The 16,654-nt window shown below is 32.7% G+C and overlaps 4 protein-coding genes across 6 annotated transcripts; 2 read left to right on the forward strand and 2 right to left on the reverse strand.

Moving 5' to 3' along the window:
* The first annotated feature begins 1,258 nt into the window (after window positions 1-1,258).
* LOC149498542 (replicase polyprotein 1ab protein) lies at window positions 1,259-4,900 on the forward strand. The gene is made up of 4 exons (XM_089718520.1): window positions 1,259-1,713; window positions 2,050-2,103; window positions 3,505-3,630; window positions 4,392-4,900. Exons 1-4 carry the CDS (start codon window positions 1,375-1,377, stop codon window positions 4,575-4,577), a joined length of 705 nt encoding a protein of 234 aa, XP_089574646.1. The 5' UTR covers window positions 1,259-1,374; the 3' UTR covers window positions 4,578-4,900.
* Window positions 4,901-5,066: 166 nt separating this feature from the next.
* LOC149498543 (uncharacterized) lies at window positions 5,067-7,218 on the reverse strand. The gene is made up of 7 exons (XM_089717345.1): window positions 7,144-7,218; window positions 6,844-7,032; window positions 6,498-6,650; window positions 5,765-6,134; window positions 5,525-5,614; window positions 5,338-5,439; window positions 5,067-5,242 (listed from the first exon to the last, which is right to left on the reverse strand). Exons 1-7 carry the CDS (start codon window positions 7,216-7,218, stop codon window positions 5,067-5,069), a joined length of 1,155 nt encoding a protein of 384 aa, XP_089573471.1.
* Window positions 7,219-8,809: 1,591 nt separating this feature from the next.
* On the forward strand, window positions 8,810-13,336 carry SWC2 (DNA binding protein SWC2). Of its 2 annotated transcripts, XM_089718298.1 has the most exons (13): window positions 8,810-8,898; window positions 9,004-9,062; window positions 9,164-9,259; window positions 9,382-9,451; window positions 9,703-9,774; window positions 9,906-9,949; window positions 10,042-10,297; window positions 11,174-11,249; window positions 11,399-11,518; window positions 11,645-11,710; window positions 12,128-12,170; window positions 12,641-12,706; window positions 13,074-13,336. In XM_089718298.1, exons 3-13 carry the CDS (start codon window positions 9,189-9,191, stop codon window positions 13,258-13,260), a joined length of 1,071 nt encoding a protein of 356 aa, XP_089574424.1. In that variant the 5' UTR covers window positions 8,810-8,898; window positions 9,004-9,062; window positions 9,164-9,188; the 3' UTR covers window positions 13,261-13,336. The 2 variants fall into 2 exon arrangements, with proteins under 2 accessions (XP_089574424.1, XP_089574423.1); XM_089718297.1 differs by lacking the exon at window positions 8,810-8,898 and having other exon boundaries at window positions 8,909-9,062.
* Window positions 13,337-13,613: 277 nt separating this feature from the next.
* LOC149498545 (uncharacterized) lies at window positions 13,614-15,571 on the reverse strand. Of its 2 annotated transcripts, XM_089718299.1 has the most exons (4): window positions 15,208-15,567; window positions 15,056-15,091; window positions 14,669-14,839; window positions 13,614-13,929 (listed from the first exon to the last, which is right to left on the reverse strand). In XM_089718299.1, the coding sequence occupies exons 1-4, from the start codon at window positions 15,472-15,474 to the stop codon at window positions 13,711-13,713; spliced, it is 693 nt and encodes a 230-aa protein (XP_089574425.1). In that variant the 5' UTR covers window positions 15,475-15,567; the 3' UTR covers window positions 13,614-13,710. The 2 variants fall into 2 exon arrangements, with proteins under 2 accessions (XP_089574425.1, XP_089574426.1); XM_089718300.1 differs by lacking the exon at window positions 15,056-15,091 and having other exon boundaries at window positions 15,208-15,571.
* Window positions 15,572-16,654: the final 1,083 nt, after the last annotated feature.

Below are 16,654 nucleotides of genomic sequence, written 5' to 3' on the forward strand. Positions count from 1 at the left end.
CCTCAACTTCTTGTATCGAAATTCCAAGTGGTTTTTTTTTATTTTTTTTTTTATGATGAAATGTTAATATTATTCATTGATGATAAAAGTCATTTATGGAATCCAAAAATGTGTCTATAAATATTAATTAAGGTGATATTTTATTTAGTTATTTTATATTATATAACTAATAATTGATTTATATTTAATCATTAGGTCAAATTTATTTTTAGAAAAATAATTTATAATAATTCTTTAAAAGTAATATTTTATGTAATCATTTTACTTATTTATCAATAATAAATATTATTATAATAATATTTATATTTATGTAATGAATTAAACTATATATATATATATACACACATGAATTTTAGTCACTAATAAATATTTAATGGTTACTAGATATCGGCTGTTAGGAATAATTAACTCAATCGACCTCCGTTGGATTTTAAGCTTTTACTGTCATCTTTTTTAATTTATTGATTTTTAATCTTTTAAAAAAATTAATAATTTTAGCTGTTTTGTTTATAGATTTTCTTAAGACATAACATTAACACAAAGCTTTGATAAGAAAAAATATTAACTTTTATAATATCATTTCACTAAATATAAGAGAAATAACGAATTATAATCTACTCCGTTTGATTAACTTTTAACAAATTTTATAAATACTAATATAAATATACCACAGTTCGATGCTATCAGCATTATATTTATTATATATGGTTGGAATATATAAATCATCCATAAATTTTATAATTATAAATTTATATTATTTTCAACTTTACAGATGATCTATTATATAGTTGAACTTGAAAATTTTGATAACATTAGATTATTTTCAATACTAACAATAATAATTTGCAAGGCCTCTAAATCCAACTAGATTTCTGCTAGAGCCTGATGGGTTGGGGCTATTTGGTCCCGTGGGTTTCATTAATCTGGGTTTTTTCACTCTCCTTTGTAGTAAAAAAAAAAAAAAGAAATTTAGACTTGATAATTTTTATATATAATGTGTTGTTAGCATAATTTTTAAAATTGTAATTTTTATTTTTAATTATTTATTATAAATATGTAATTATTTTAATTTTATAAATTAATTTATAATTTTATAAATTAAATTGTTCAATAAATTAAAATAAAATAATTATTTAATAAATTAAAATAAAAATTGAAGGTGTGGCCAAGAAAACGGTGCCTTGATAGTTATTTATTATATTCCTATGATATGATAAAAATAGATGAAAATATAAATATGGGAAAAATCACATTACAAGAGCAATAAACATTCTACAGACACGAAAGTGATTAGAAAAACACGTCTTCTAATAAAACGGAGAGAGCTTTTAGCCTTCTAATATCTCAGTTCTGTCGACCTCTATCGCTGTGGTTATGGCCACAACTATACCATGGCGGAAGCCACCTCTCCTTACTCGCCTGCACAGGCGTTCAGTCCCTTATCGACATGCAGCCACTGTCCGTGCCTTCCAGCGCGGCGACTTCGACAGGTTCGCTAGGGATGCTTGGCGTAGCGCTAACGACGGTTTTGAACAGTTTGTATTTGAGGCGAAGAAGGCCGCCGAACGTATTGACCGGAGATACTCCGTCTCGCGGCGTATTACTGCTGTCGCCCAATCTGCGGCTGACCGTGCCCGTGAGATTGATAGAGAGCTGGAACTGGGTATTCGGTGGCGCACGTTTTCTATGGATTTTGCTAGAAATTGGCCTAGGGTTTGTTCCTTCTTTTGAATGCGATTCGTTTTAAATTTTTGATAGTAATATGCTTAATTATCCAAATTGTCAAGTTCTACTAAAGTTATAAGTTTTTTTTTGTTTGGTGAGAAAGGACTCATTCCACGTGAAAACTCATCCATACAACTAATTTACTTCTACCAATCAATCGAATCTATGAAAATCAGTAAAATTCAATTTTTTTTTTTCTTTTAGCTGGTTTTGTTTGAAATTCAGTACATCTTCACCACCAATAGCCAAACTGGAGTTGCTACTGAATTCTGTAAACTGTAACTGGTAATTGGTTGTCTGACCTTCATTGTGTTATTCTTGCAGTACAGGAGGCAGCTTAGTGATTTCCTGGATACTCCATTAGGAAGGAGTTTTGCTGTAAGTATATCTTTCTATACTCGAAATACTTTTGCAAATAACTTTTGCTATTGAGGGATACTAGTATCATCCAATCATTCTAAGCACGATCTTTATTCCCATTTCTGAAATGTTTAGCAAGCAGCATTCGGAACTTTTTTCACACTTGTGTAATCTGTTAAGTGAATCTAACTAGTCGTATGATTTCAAAATGGGAATTAAATGAACAAGAGATAGGATATGTCATCTTTTTAAAGTGTAAACCCTCCATGACTAGTGTTGACAGCATATGAGATTACAGGTGTTTTAAGATTTTCAGAAGAGATGACCGGAAAACTTTGAAGGTTTGATGTCCAAACTTCAAAAGAAATGATATCCTATAAGTGGTTTCTGTCTTGCACCTTTAAGTTAAACTAGGAGCCCAGAAATTTAAGAAAGTTGGAAAAAAATATTGTCTATGATGCAGCTTGATAACTCTTAATGTGGCCAACAATTTTGCAACTTTAGTGTCAAGAAATTTTGCATAGAGTTAAGAGTGTTCTACTTGTTTGGAATCTCGAACCAACAATTTTTTTCTCCCCTTCCTGTGGTGTGGTATATACTGTTACCAAGATAATAAATTTTCTCCTATTTTCTCCTGTTTTGGTCCTCCAACTCATGACTCATTTGTTAGCTGGCCCAAAAAACGTGTTGTCAATATGATAAAGAAATTATAACACTGAGAACAGACAGCTTGAAAGATATTGGATAAGAAGCATGATTAGTGACAAGAAAATCAAGGCCTTACATATTGAACTCATAAGTCAAAATCAAATCACAACCACATGCAGTTTTTTTTTTTTTTCCCTGTTCACAGATGCATCATGCTTCACACATGAAGTACAGCCCTGTGATATTCTTGGAAGAAAAGCCAGTGAATCAGGCTGATATCACATATGTGATTAATGCATTCATCATGTGCAAATCCTACATGAACTGTGGTATTTGAATTTGGCTAGAAAAGAGGTAACTGGGATGCAGAAAGTTAAATGATTGAATCTGACTGATGGCTGACACTCTAAGCTTAAGGAACATTAGATTCCTTCAATGGGTGGCTTATAGCGTCTCATAATGTAAAACTATAGCCTGTAGGTGTTCCATTCTTTAGCTAGTTTTCTTGGGAATATAAATCTTAGTATCTTTTGTATATCACAATCCAAATGAAAATACAAATGAGGTCAGTAAATGAAAATCTATAGTAGCCAGATCAGAGTTTTCTTAATCAATTTGTGGTGGTTTTCTGGTAGTCTGTTTTTTATTTAATTTTTATGCAGTTCAATGATTATTTATTTGCTAACTATTTTTTCCTTCTGGTTTTCATTACTGTTTTTTATACTATTATTGCGGTTTAAGACTGTTTAATTTATTCTTTATTTTTTGTAGACTATTTTCTTCCTATGGTTTGCGTTATCTGGGTGGCTGTTTCGGTTCTTGATATTTGCTACATGGGTTCTGCCATTTGCTGCACCTCTCCTCATTGGTGCTGTGGCAAATAATCTCGTAATTAAGGTATAACTGTTTATTTGTATTTTGCATGTATTTCTTTTACATGATTAGTTAAAATGCTTGATTTTCCTTATTCTATATGTTTTCATCATGAGCGGCTCTGCTGTTTGTCAAGTGCTTTCTCACTGCTCCAAAGTCAGGGTAGGTACTTATTTAGGCCACAACTAAGGAGTCATGGAGACAAAACAATAATGATTAAGAATTCGTCTGGCTTAATGCTTTCATTCGTATAAAAGATGATGTTTAATGTCATAAATTTGATAATATATATATTTGTAAGTAATTTCCTGGACATATTTCATTACTATAGGGGAGAGTGAATTTTAATATATTTTAATTTTTTAAAAATGGACATGGTTTGATTAATACCCTGGATCATTAAATAATTTACAGTATTCTTTTCCTTTTTTTTTTTTCCTTTTTCTTTTTCTTCATATTCTTCATGTTGCACATTGAATGTTCTAGACCATCATGAGTTCTGTAATTCCTCAAAAAGTCATAGACACCATCATCAAGATAGCAATATCTTCTGGAAATAGTCAGTTAATTCCTGCTGCTTGATCAGATGGCATATTTTGGTGGACTCTTCATTTGCTAATATTTGTGCAATCTAAATATAGTAATAACTTATCCTGTGATCTATGTCCACTTGAGCTGCTATGTTAATGTATAAACTTCCATCGAATTTTGTATTATTGACAAACTATTGTTAGTGAAGCAAATAACAAGAGTGGTTCATTGGCTTTTGTATTGAATTTTGGCAGGGGAATTGCCCGGCATGTAAGAGGCAGTTTGTTGGTTACAAAAGCCAAGTAATTCGTTGTGCTGGCTGTGGTAACATTGTGTGGCAGCCGGAAGGTGACTTCTTTTCAAGGGGCGGTAAAGGTAGAGGCACCTCATCATCAAAGTCCAATTCTGATATTATTGATGTTGAATTTGAGGAGAAATAATAAGAGATGCTAAACAAGTCAAACTGATGTTACACTTCATGTGGACTCTGCGTGGCATGCAGATTGGCATAAAGATCTGGACCCAAAAAAAAAAAAAAAAGAGGCTGTTCCATGCATGAGATGTTGAGGCCTTAAGCTTTTTTGTTGGTAGTTAGTTCCATATCATCTGTCCTATCTTCTGAATCCGCATCTAGGAGTAGTAAAATTACTTCGGTGTGTATACTATATTTCTTTCACCCAGTTGAGAAACTAGATTATCATAAGCTCTAGAAATGTACAAACTTTTGTTCATAAAAATCACAACAGAATAATTTTTCCTTTAATGAGCTTCCATTGTGGTTTTATGTTGCAATGATATGGTGAGAATAATTTACCGTGATTAGTATGTTCTGTTTTGATGAAGTACTCTGAAGATTTATCTTTGTACTCTGTTGTCCTTGGTGCTTTTAAGTTATATTTTATTTATTTTTCTGTCCTTTAAACATCCTTTTAGCTGATGTTCCAAGATGGTTCCAAGATCTGTAAGTTTTTAGAAATGATAGACTTCCACAGAAGCGACTGCTCTTTGTCTTCAAACAACAGCTTGACATCTCCATTGCTACATTTTATGCCAAGCAGAAAATGCCCTTGACCTTGCTGTTCTCTTATCACTTGAAGTATCGCATCTAGAAAAGTTGGACAAACAGAAGCAACCGTCAGCATCAAGAAAGAAAATGTTCATGCAAGTTACAATTGCAGGACGCAAATTATATAGTCTTACACTCCTTTGAGGTTGTCAAGACTCCTAAATATTTCTTTTCAAGGCTTAACATTAGTTGTCTATGCTTCAAGTGAATGGAAACCAACCTTAGTACTTTGTGTCCTGCAAGCAAGCACAAGATAGTGAGTTACATATGTAACGATGCATAGAAACAAATCAAGTGAAAAAATTTTAGAAGCTGCTATACCAGAAGGAGTGATTACTGATAATTTGGCAGCTAATTTAACTGCCTCTTTAGTCGTTGCCCTTGAGTTGAGGGTTTCAGCTCCTCTTAAACCTGAAAATCACATGCAATAGAAGAATCATAGTGTTGTTTAACTGTCAAAATCATTTTAAAAACAAATTCTAAGACTTGTAATTGACATTTTCAACATAGTTTATTTTGATTTTCTCTCAACAACTAGAAAAGATATATGATAAGCATTACTTGTTGCAGCAGCGGCAGTAAGAGTGATTATATCAGCAGGGCTTTGAGTGGCTAGACCAGAATTAACAGCAGAGGAAACATGTGCTTTATTTGCACCTATTGATTCTGCAGCTTCAGCACAGGCACTTGCTAGCAATGCTGTGGCATAGGCAACCACATTACCCATTTTCATTTCTTCATTAGTACTCGTAACTTTGGATACTTCTGCACAACCGGTGGCTGAATATCCTGCAATTGCTGCAGCCAATTGTGTCACAGAAAGTGCAGCCCGTATTTTCGCTGTGAGAAGCCGAACTTCCTCTTTCTTCTTTCTCTCCTTCCGTTTCAATATATCAGTCAATGATTTTTCTCTTAACCACTCCTTAATGCGCTTTAATTTCGTTTAGCAAAAGAACAAAATATAGTAAGACAAAAAAATAGGATAGATATAAAGTACATAAAAGATGTTTTCGTAAAATTACCCTGTCAATGTAAAGCAATTTACAGCTTTGCAGAATTGATGGAACTGATCTTTGAACCAAAATTCTTGTCTGTAGAGACAACTCCACCAGAACAAAGAAAAAGTTAGTTACTGTTAAAAAAAAAAAAAAAAAAAAGAGGGTAAAGAAAAGTAAAATAGCTCTTCACTATGCTTGATCATATGAAAAGTACAAAATCCTATTCCAATCTCAATTTCAAAGTACTAAATGTAACTTAAAAGAAATCTGTTAGTGAGCAAGTGGGTGATCAGTACCCATAACTTATATCTGTTGCTTTGAGTTGCAGCTCTTTTTGCATCATCTACTTGCGCTATTCCTTCCTCCTCCATTAAAACATCAATTTCTTGGTCTACCTTCTCTTCATGCCTCTCTAAACTATGGTTAACTTGAAAATCCAATATCTGGTTCTGCCAAAGGATAAAGAATTATAAGCATGTTTTGAAAAAAATTTTATAAGCATCAGAATTTTCCCCCATTACTTTTGGTGTCACATTGTATGTATATCAGAATAAACAAAACTATGGATTAATTAAAAGAGATCTAAATTATCGAAGCATATATAAATATGTGTGTGCACGCATGCACGTCTACATTTCTCACATTTGATGATGAGAATGTCCGTAGTAAGGTCGAGGCAGTGGGGCTCCATGAGCGACAAAGGAACTGCATAGCATGCAGAGGAATATCCAGTGACTCATAACAAGGAGATGCATTATGGTATTCTTTATTTGATGCTGGCATTTTTTCAGTTGCTCTTGTCCAACATCTCTGCTCAGAAAACTTCCCTTTCTAATAAAATTTTACTGGTCAGATAATTAGTAAATAACTAATTTAAGCTGCTAATCTAAAGAAATAAAATTTGAAATCATTACATATATACATATTTTTAATATTACTCACTTTGCAAGTTTGTAATTTTTGCTTGGTTTTGAAAAAGACTCTTCCTTGGGTCAGTACTCCTGGCACTTCCTCCATAAATATGCATGCACGATTCAAGTTTTAATAATTGCCAAAAAAGAACATCTAAAACTGTAGAATATGCAAATGGTAGAATTCCTATGACGAACAGACAGAAAGTAATGGCCAAAAAAGAAGTATAGGAAAGATCAATAAGCTGACAGAGTTACTAAATAAGGAAATTAAGTTCAAACTCATATAAAAGAATAATTTTAGCAAGACATAATCCAGAAAGATTAACTAATCACTAATGAGAAGAGAAGAAAAAGGCAAAATGGGATTATTCCTTAAGCGGAATGCTTTGTCTATGGACAATTTATAGCTATAGACCTATAGTTACTAATTATGCAAATCTGTACACATTCTACAAGTGGAATTAAACCATGTGAAAAGGGATTAGCAACTTGCAAATTCTTAATTTAAAAGGCTTCTTCTAGACTATTATATTATAATCCCACCATTAATCTTGGAAAGTAGTAACTTAGAAGCTTAACAAATACTCAAAGACATAAATCAGGAGATTAAGTTTAATTAATCTTTTCTTACTACTAATCTTTAATCTTCTTTTGGGGATAGTAACTTGACTGAGATAATAACACTGACTACCTTCTTGGGAATCTCCTTACCCCTCTTGAATCAATGTGTACATTAGCAGTAAGTGAATACTTATTGGTCTTTGTGTAGGAAAAAAAATTTCCCATGTTAAGCTCTATTTATCCCGTCGTAGAGTGTAAAAGTTTATTTTGCTCTCCCAGCTCCAGCTAATTGCGCTTCATGAGAAACACCTTAATCACCGCTTTGTTGGTAATACTCCTTTTTCTCTTTTATTAAAACAATTAAATTTTTATTTGACTAAGAAAATATTCTCCAATCTGGAAAATATTTTCCAGCAAGTGGAGTCCTATAATTTACAGGAGCTTCTACTGTTACTTAGCAGTTTATGAAAACAGAGGATACTTTGCTACTTGTAGCACAATGAAAGCTGTATTACTTTATTTCTTTACTTGTGTGCCAACTTTTTTCTTGTTTGTTGGTTGCTTGCTGCTATAAGGTGTTAACTGGACAATAGTTTTCTGTACTCTGAATTTAGAATATCCTCTTTAACTATTTAGATTCCAATCTCTGTTTAGAGGTGTCTGATTCACTGATAGCCAGCTTTTAGTTCACAAGACTAGTGATTTCAAGTTGTTAAAGCTCGAAATTGGGATCAAGAAGTCCACTTTTAGTTGCATTTTAAATAATCAAACTTATTATTTAAAAATATTAAACATTTTTTGTTTTTAAATTAGATAGTTTTAGTCAATTAAAAACCTCAATAACTATTATTTTATTTTATTTTTAATAAAAATTGACTTTTTGATTATTTGATGTAAGGCTAGATTGGTAATTTAATAATAATTATTTTTTGAAGAAATTGTAAATTACTTTTAATTTCAAGAGATAAATTGAGCAATGCATTATTCGTAACAACTATGTAAAAAGCCCTCCAATTGTAGCACTGCTATTGGAATATACTTTGCATACAAAACATATGATGAAAAATATATATATATATATATATATATATATATATATATATATATATATATATATTGTAAAAATAAAAAATAAAAATCAAATATAACAACGATACTAAACTGCCTCAGCAAACGAGAAAGGTGACGAAATTGAAATTAGCGACGGAATAGGTCTGTAACTGTAAGTACAGCCTTCGTCTTTTTTTGGTTTTCTTTTCCCTCCACGTCCTCTGCTCAAACGCTTTTACAAAAGTTTCTAATCTGCTTTTCTCCTCCTCAAAATTAGGGTTTCTTGCTGATTCTGTCGGTCTCAAACAATTGTACCGCCAATAAGAAGAGTAGCGAGTAAGTTTCGTAAACTATTTGCTAAATCTTCTTTTTCTTTAAGTGGCAAATTAGGGTTTCGATTTTGGTTACAACCATTTTGTGGTTTCTTGACAATTTAGTTTGAGAAGAGAGAGGGTAGCTGTCATGGAGAGCCCTGAAGAAGAGGTACCGCCTGTGTTTCTCGATCGAGCCTCTCGAGCAACTAGAGGAAAACGGTGACAATGTTTAATCTAGTTGATTATCTCCTGCATCATGTGCATTATATATATATATATATATATATATATATATATATATATAAAATTTTGGTACGCGTTTGTTCTTCTTCTTCTTCCAGGATGAACAAGTTGCTCGATGAGGAAATTGAAGAGGACGATTTGTTCTGGAACCAGGATGCTCTTAAAGAGGTTCTTTATTTAATGAACTGTGTGTGGTTTTATGGTGAAAATTTAAAAATTCAATATGTTCCATATACAAAATTTTGTTGCTTCTTGCTTAAAGCTTGTGCTTTCATTGCTTTTTCTTTGAAGTCCCTTTGCTTGAGAGAATGATATGGTCTTGATTAAATACTTGCAATTGCGTTCAGAGTAATAAATCAGATTAGCAAATAAGATTATGCTTATTGCCTTCTTTCTTTGTGTTTGTTTTTATCTTATAGGAAGAGAATGATGTTAATTATGAAGAAGAGGCAGAGGTTGCTGATGAGTTTGATAGCGACTTTGATGAAGATGTGAGTATTCTTGCCATTTGTATCTGTATTTTGTTTCCATCTCTCAATCTTAGATTATAATCTTCATTTTAATAAATTGATTACTATTTCCAACTTTAGTAAGCATGAATACGACCTTCTGTTGGTGCTAGGAGCCTGAGCCAGATGAAGAAGCAGAAAATGTTGCTGAGGAAAGGTTTAGTATCTGTTAGCTGAAGCAGATTATGTCTACTACTATTCTTTTCTTTTCATTATTTTGTTTTTCTAATTATTGGGCTTTATTTTTAGGACTGAGAAAAAGAAGCGACTTATATTTCCCGGAAAGCCTTCAACAAAGAAGAAAAAGAAAAAGAAAGTCCTTTCAAAATTGGATGAGCCTTCCAACGATGAAAAAACAGCACAAGAGTCTACTGCCCCAGAGCAACAGGATACCCCTGATGATGTCGAGGGCGAGAGAATAGTGAGGAAATCTACAAGGACATCTGTCATTGTTAGGCAAGCTGAGAGAGATGCAATTCGCGCAGCTCTGCAAGCAACAATGAAGGTAAGTTCTTGGTTAGAAAGCGGACCGCCTGTGTAAAGTCTGTTTATATTGCTGTTTTAGCTGTCATTGAGAAAAAAAACATTATCTTGAATATGTTGGCTAAAGGGAATTTAAAAAAAAAAAAATAATTTAAAGGATTCCTCATGTTTTGGTCATAAAATTTCAATGGCTAGAAAACAGTCTCAAACATCTATTTACAGCATGAAGGAGCTTTTTTCTTGGAAAAAAAAAAGAGTTGTCAAACATGCACTAATGCATTGCCCATCTTGTTGAAATTTTGTGAGCTCTTTATCTCTAGTTGGCTGCACTGCAACTGATTCGCTATATGTCGAATGGTGGAGGGTTTGAGTTTGTATCCAGCCTATTTTGGCACTGGATCAATTAAATGGATCGTGTTCGAACAAGCTTGAACAACACACTACTTTGTCTTGGAGCTGAAGAATTGTTGGAGCATAATACATTTAATAAACATTAAACAGTAGGGCATATTGAAGTTCAATTGCATCTTCTGTTAACTCATAGTTGAATCAATTACTCTTTTTATCTGAATTACATTCCAGGTCAGGGAAAAAAGGAAGAAGAGAAGGATGTAGGCAGATAATTGTGGTGTTGGAAAATTTTTTTATTCAGATCATTCAAATATATCAAATATATGAATAGAAAGGAGTAATCATACGTAATCAGATTTGCTAATGTTAAAGATTCTAAACATTTTCAACTGCATATCAGTTGTTCAATTTTAGAACTGTCAGGGATCATAAAGAAACTGTCTCTAGTAGAAAGCCATAGAAAGAAGGTAGCATCTTCTTGTCACTGTAGTAGAGCCTGTATTGATTTGTGTAACTTGAGCAAAATTTCATTTGATACTTTTAACAGCCAATCAAAAGGAAAAAAGAAGGTGAAGAGAAGAAGATGACACAGGAGGAAATGCTTCTTGAAGCAGCTCAAACAGGTTTCGGCCCTGATATGTTGATTGAAATATTTTGTTCTTCCTTTTTTTCTTTTTTCTTTTTTTTTTTTTTTTTTTTTTTTTTTGTCATGATGCAATTGCTCATATAATACTTGATGTCAGGGTAAATATTGTGTGTGATAATTCTGCAGAAATCATGAATTTGAGAAACTTAGAGCGTGTTTTGGCACGAGAAGAAGAAGTTAAGAAAAGAGCAATTGTGCACAAAGCTGTATACAGCGGCCCACAGATACGATATTTTTCTAAAGATGGTAAGCCAGTGTTTGTTAATGATACAAGTCATTCGTTCAGCCAATTAAAATAAATTCGCAACTATTGATGTCTCAGTGTTGATTGTTATTGGAACTATCTTATGTTAATCCTTAATTTTCTTGCAGGTTGTTCATATCTAGAATTCAGAGGTGTATCATTTCAGTCGGGAATTTCAACAGCATCTGTTCCATGTAAGCTAAATTTTGATTTTATGTCAAAATAAATGTAAGTAGTTCTGCTATATTTTGAATTGGATTTTAGCGATATTTTACTAAGATCATAAGGTTTGAGCTTGGCAGTTGAACTGAGCTGTTTACTGTGATCAAAGTGCCAAAGAGGAGTTTGATAGCATTCTTTCAATGCTATACCCTTTCTAGGCTCCTCTTCATTTACGGCAATGATGAAGATTCCGTGGAATTTAGATTCATGCCTCTGCTTTGTGTCTTCTGTTCAGAAGCTTAAGCCTCTAGTTTCAAACATGCTGAAGTATGCTAAAAGAAGAATAATTTATAGTTGGTTTTGGAGTTTGTATTGCATATGCCCTTTTGATGCAGGGAATTTTATGCTCTTGTTCCATGATATTAATTTTTCTTATTATTTCTTTACAGATCCAGAGAAGGCTGTATGTGCTGTAACAGGATTGCCTGCCAAGTAAGGTTCATTGGTTAGTTATTTTTTGTTTTAAGTATCAGCTTAAGCTGGCATGTGCATTTGCAAGAACATGGTCTTTAGTTAGTGCATCTCTCGAGTTTGGTTCTTGTGAATGCCAATCAATCCAATACATAAATAAACTTATTTCTGGAGTTGATAATGTTAATTATTAGATTTTCTTCTGGTCTATTATTGAACATTCTAGAAAATTAACCTTATCTTGATAGTTGAATACTTGTGATGACATCACCATTCATAAGTAGCTTGTAATGGCCTTAGGTCGAATGGAGCATCAATGAGGGTATGGAAGCAAATATATATATATATAACCTGATATAACTTTTATCATCTTGTAGGCAGTGACATGCATTGCAAACTTTGGTCATGCACTTTGGTGGTTGATAGTTATACCTGCAATGCTACAAGAATGCTTAATGTGTAACCATTGTGGTAAATTATGGATGTTGTAGGTATCGTGATCCGAAGACGGGGCTACCTTATGCAACAAAAGAAGCTTTCAAAATTATTCGTGAGCGGTATGGTATCTTTCCCTCTCTTTTGTTAATTGCCAGTGTCTCGAGAGTCTATCAAGCATTTTATTGACCAACTTCTTCTAGGTCACATACATATATTGTTTTCTTGCATATTTCGTCTTTAAAAACCGAGATTGGATAAAGGGCTGTGATTCATTAGTCTGTCTTCTTGGTCCTTCATTTTGGCTTTAACTTAGGGATTTGAACAGCAGTTACAAATAAATTAATAGTAATGCATTGCATGACGCTTATTGCTTATATATGCGGCATTTTTTTCATGCTATCATTTTCCAGATGTCTTCCACCCATGCCCCCATTTCTTCAGCGGGGGAATATTAATCCTAACATCTTTCCTTGGATGATATTACAGCTTTGAGGAAGAAAATAATATGAAGAAGGAAATGGACATGGGAGCTTTATTTGATTCACTTAATGGGAAAGGATTCTTGGGCAGGAAGAAGCGATCGCCAATTTCAAATAGAAAAAAGATGTCGAATTTCTTCTACTTGTCTCAGTTTGGCAGGATTCCTACTATAGAAATAGACTCTTCCGATTAAGATATAAATGTACAAGCTTGTACATTATCCTTTTAGAAAGGATATTATTGATTATATATTTATGTTGAAGCTCAAACTTACATAGCTTGAATGGGTTGATAATTCTTAACGTTAAATATTATGGATAGTACAAGGACTGCCCAAAATTTTGTCACTCATTTGTGAATAATATGATAGTTGATTGTTGATTCATAATGGTGATATGAAAATATTGGAGTGGCAGCTGCAGTTCTCTTTTGCAAAAGTGTGGAGGAATAATGAAATTGTACGGTTAAAGGAGTGGTTCCTAACTTGTCCAATTAAAGATAAACACACTAGGACATTTAGGTTGGAGGCAGCTTAAAAGTGGCAAATTGAAAGAAACATTATCCTGCTTTATTGTGCTAGTTTTAGGCAAAAATTCCAAAACCAGAGGTAACAGCTCAATCTATTTTCTCCTTTTCTTGTGTTTCATCTTCCCCATCTAGAAAGGATTAGCAAGCCAGCAATTGTTAAACATAATGCAGCTACTATAGAAACAATGAGTGCAAACGCATAAACAAGGTTTGGGAACTTGAAATAGTTTTGGATCTTCTTTAGTCCTCTGTCAATAATTGGTGCTAAAGCAGCAGCTCCAGCTACTCGGAACGGCCTTGTGACGTTGTTCCCAGTCCACATTAAGATGACAATCTGAAATTTCCAACAAGATATTGTTAGCAAAATCTCAAACAAAAGAACCGTGAAAACGAGATAAAACCTACCTACATAATTGTTACTGTTTTATTCTTTTTTAATTGGTTTGGTGTGTAAGGTTCGTGCATATACCGCGCATATCTAAGTCTTTTCTGTGAAAACATACTACAACAGATGGCTTAGAAAGCATGAAGAAGACACAAAAAGTACAACAGCAAATGAGAAATCAGCGGGCCAATCTTACCATGTCATCCTTACATTTCTTAACTTAAGTACAGAAATGAACCTAAGCTACCATGCCCTACGCAGCAAAATGTTAATCCTGTGCATTTGAATAGGCTATTTTCTTATAAACATAATAATTATTTGATATTTGGTATACATGAACACCTCTCTTCTTTATCTCCCCCCTTCTGAAGTTACTATCCATGATTTGATAGTGACCAGGCAAATCAAAACTGAGTCCACATTTTCAGAATTGTAACGAGTAAAGCCAAACCCATTGCCAAATATAAAGAATCTAAGAAATGCAAAGTAATGCCGCTTAACAAACCCTAAGGAATGAAGGTCCCAAGAAAATAGATACAGAACAGAACCATAGATTTTTTCTTATTCAGCATTATGAATCAAACCTTGAGAAAAGAAAAATTAAACAATGAAAATAATAAAGTAATAACCGTTTTCTTATCAAAATAATGAAATTAAGCAGAAAACTGAAGATTAAAACAAATCTTACCCCTAAAAGTGCTTGAAGATTGGCAGCAGGGTTCTTCCCTGTACTCTTTTCATAGCCAAGGAATGCAAGAACGAAGAAAGTAGTATAAGTAATGGCATCAAACAATCCATAACCAAGTACAGCTGCAAGTCCAAGCTTTGCAAGTTTTGAACTCATTTCCGTAGAATTAGCCTGAAATAAATGCAAAACACGAGCTTATATCTCTAAATGGTCCTTTTTGTTAATTTTTTTTCTCCAACAATTTTAAAAAAAAAAAAAAAGAAAACTTCAAGAAAGTTCATTAAACCTTATGCATTCAGAATCTAAATTCCAGTTAAATCCCCCATTTTTCAACAAACCAATCAGCAAATTTTTCTGAATTAATATAGAGCAAAAGTTTATTTTTACCTTCCGTTTGCTCCAAAATCCTTGGCTTTGCTCACTCTATCCAAATAGCATATATTCAAATAAGCATACAATAAATAAACAGAGTTTAAGATTATAATATATAAACAGAGAAATTAAGAGAAAAAAAAAAAAAAAAGAAAAGAAAAATGCACCTGTGAATGTGATTGCTGGTCTTCAGGTAAATTTTCTCCTGTAGCTCCTTGATTGAGAGAGCAATTGAGAAAAAGAGTCGATTTGGGTAATCGTAAATGAAGCTGGTTTCCAATTCCGCCATTATTACGAACTACAATAGTACTAAAATTAGAGCAGAATGAGGCAGTGAAATTTGTATTCTTGAGGTTTTTAGAGCTAGAAAGCAGCTGGGTATAACTACAAGTACTCCATTGAAGTTGAAGCAGTGAGGCAGTAACTGGCCGCATCTTCTTCTTCGTCCTGGGCAACTCGTATCAATTATTGAACAAAATGATTTACTTTCCTTTTTCAGGTCTCGGTTAGCATTCCATTACCGCATTATCATCAAAAGTTCACTTTAGTCCCCAAATTGCCCCTTTTTCTCTCTCTTTTCCTTTCAAATTTTCATCCTTCAGTTTTCACCCTCCTACTTTTATTTTTATCTTTGTTCTTAAGCACTGCCAGGTGGAGGGTGTAAAAATCAAATTAGTGAAGCTTGATAGTAAAACATAAGTCGGTATTATTGACCTATACAAAAAACATAAGTTGATAATAATTTCAAGTGATAAATTTAAGATTAGGTATCATAAAATGATACTTTATACCCACAGAAAAAATAATATAAAAAATTGACAGAAGGGCAGCATAAGACATTATGAAAATTTTAATTTAATTTCAAAAATGGGAAAAAAAGGCCAGTATATTTTGACAAATTAAAGAAATAAAATAATAGTTTTCTCACTATTTAAATTTAACTTGAGGTTGATTGAGACGCAAGTTCAAATAATTGAACCATTGGGGCGGAATTTAAATATTATGATAATAATTGGAATGAAATAATGAAATATTTAACTCTTACAAAATTTTAAACTATATCTTCAAAACATAAAATAATTCTTTAATTTGAGAAATATAAATTCAAGTCCAACGAACTTGAAAATTTATAGTATTTAAACTGGAAACCATATATATATATATATATATATATATATATATATATATATATTATCAACCATATTCTTTCAAATTTGTAGAAAGCATACAAAGAAACATGAAGGCTGACAGATGAAATTGGAAAGGAACAAACATACAAATACAATTCTTCTTCTTCTTCTTGTTCTTATTCTAGTTTAAAGGAATTAACATGAACAAAATTTTATTGATAATGAAAACATACAACAAATTAAGATATATACATATATATATATATATATATATATAACTCTTCAAATAATGCAATTTAGACTCTTCACCTGCATGCATAAACACCCAAACAATGATATTACTTGGATATATAGGACATTAATGAAATTCTGCTGATTAGAGTTGTGGAGGTCTTACATTTTAATCAAGCTCGGCGTCTGATTGGCCTTGGCTGTTGAGACTGAGGGGGTGGATATGGATCCAAACGAGGTGCTGGCCTTAAAG

The sequence above is a fragment of the Jatropha curcas genome, chromosome 2, assembly GCF_041381405.1.
Source record: "Jatropha curcas cultivar XTBG-Jc1 chromosome 2, XTBG_Jcur_1.0, whole genome shotgun sequence".
Taxonomy (NCBI): Eukaryota; Viridiplantae; Streptophyta; class Magnoliopsida; order Malpighiales; family Euphorbiaceae; genus Jatropha; species Jatropha curcas.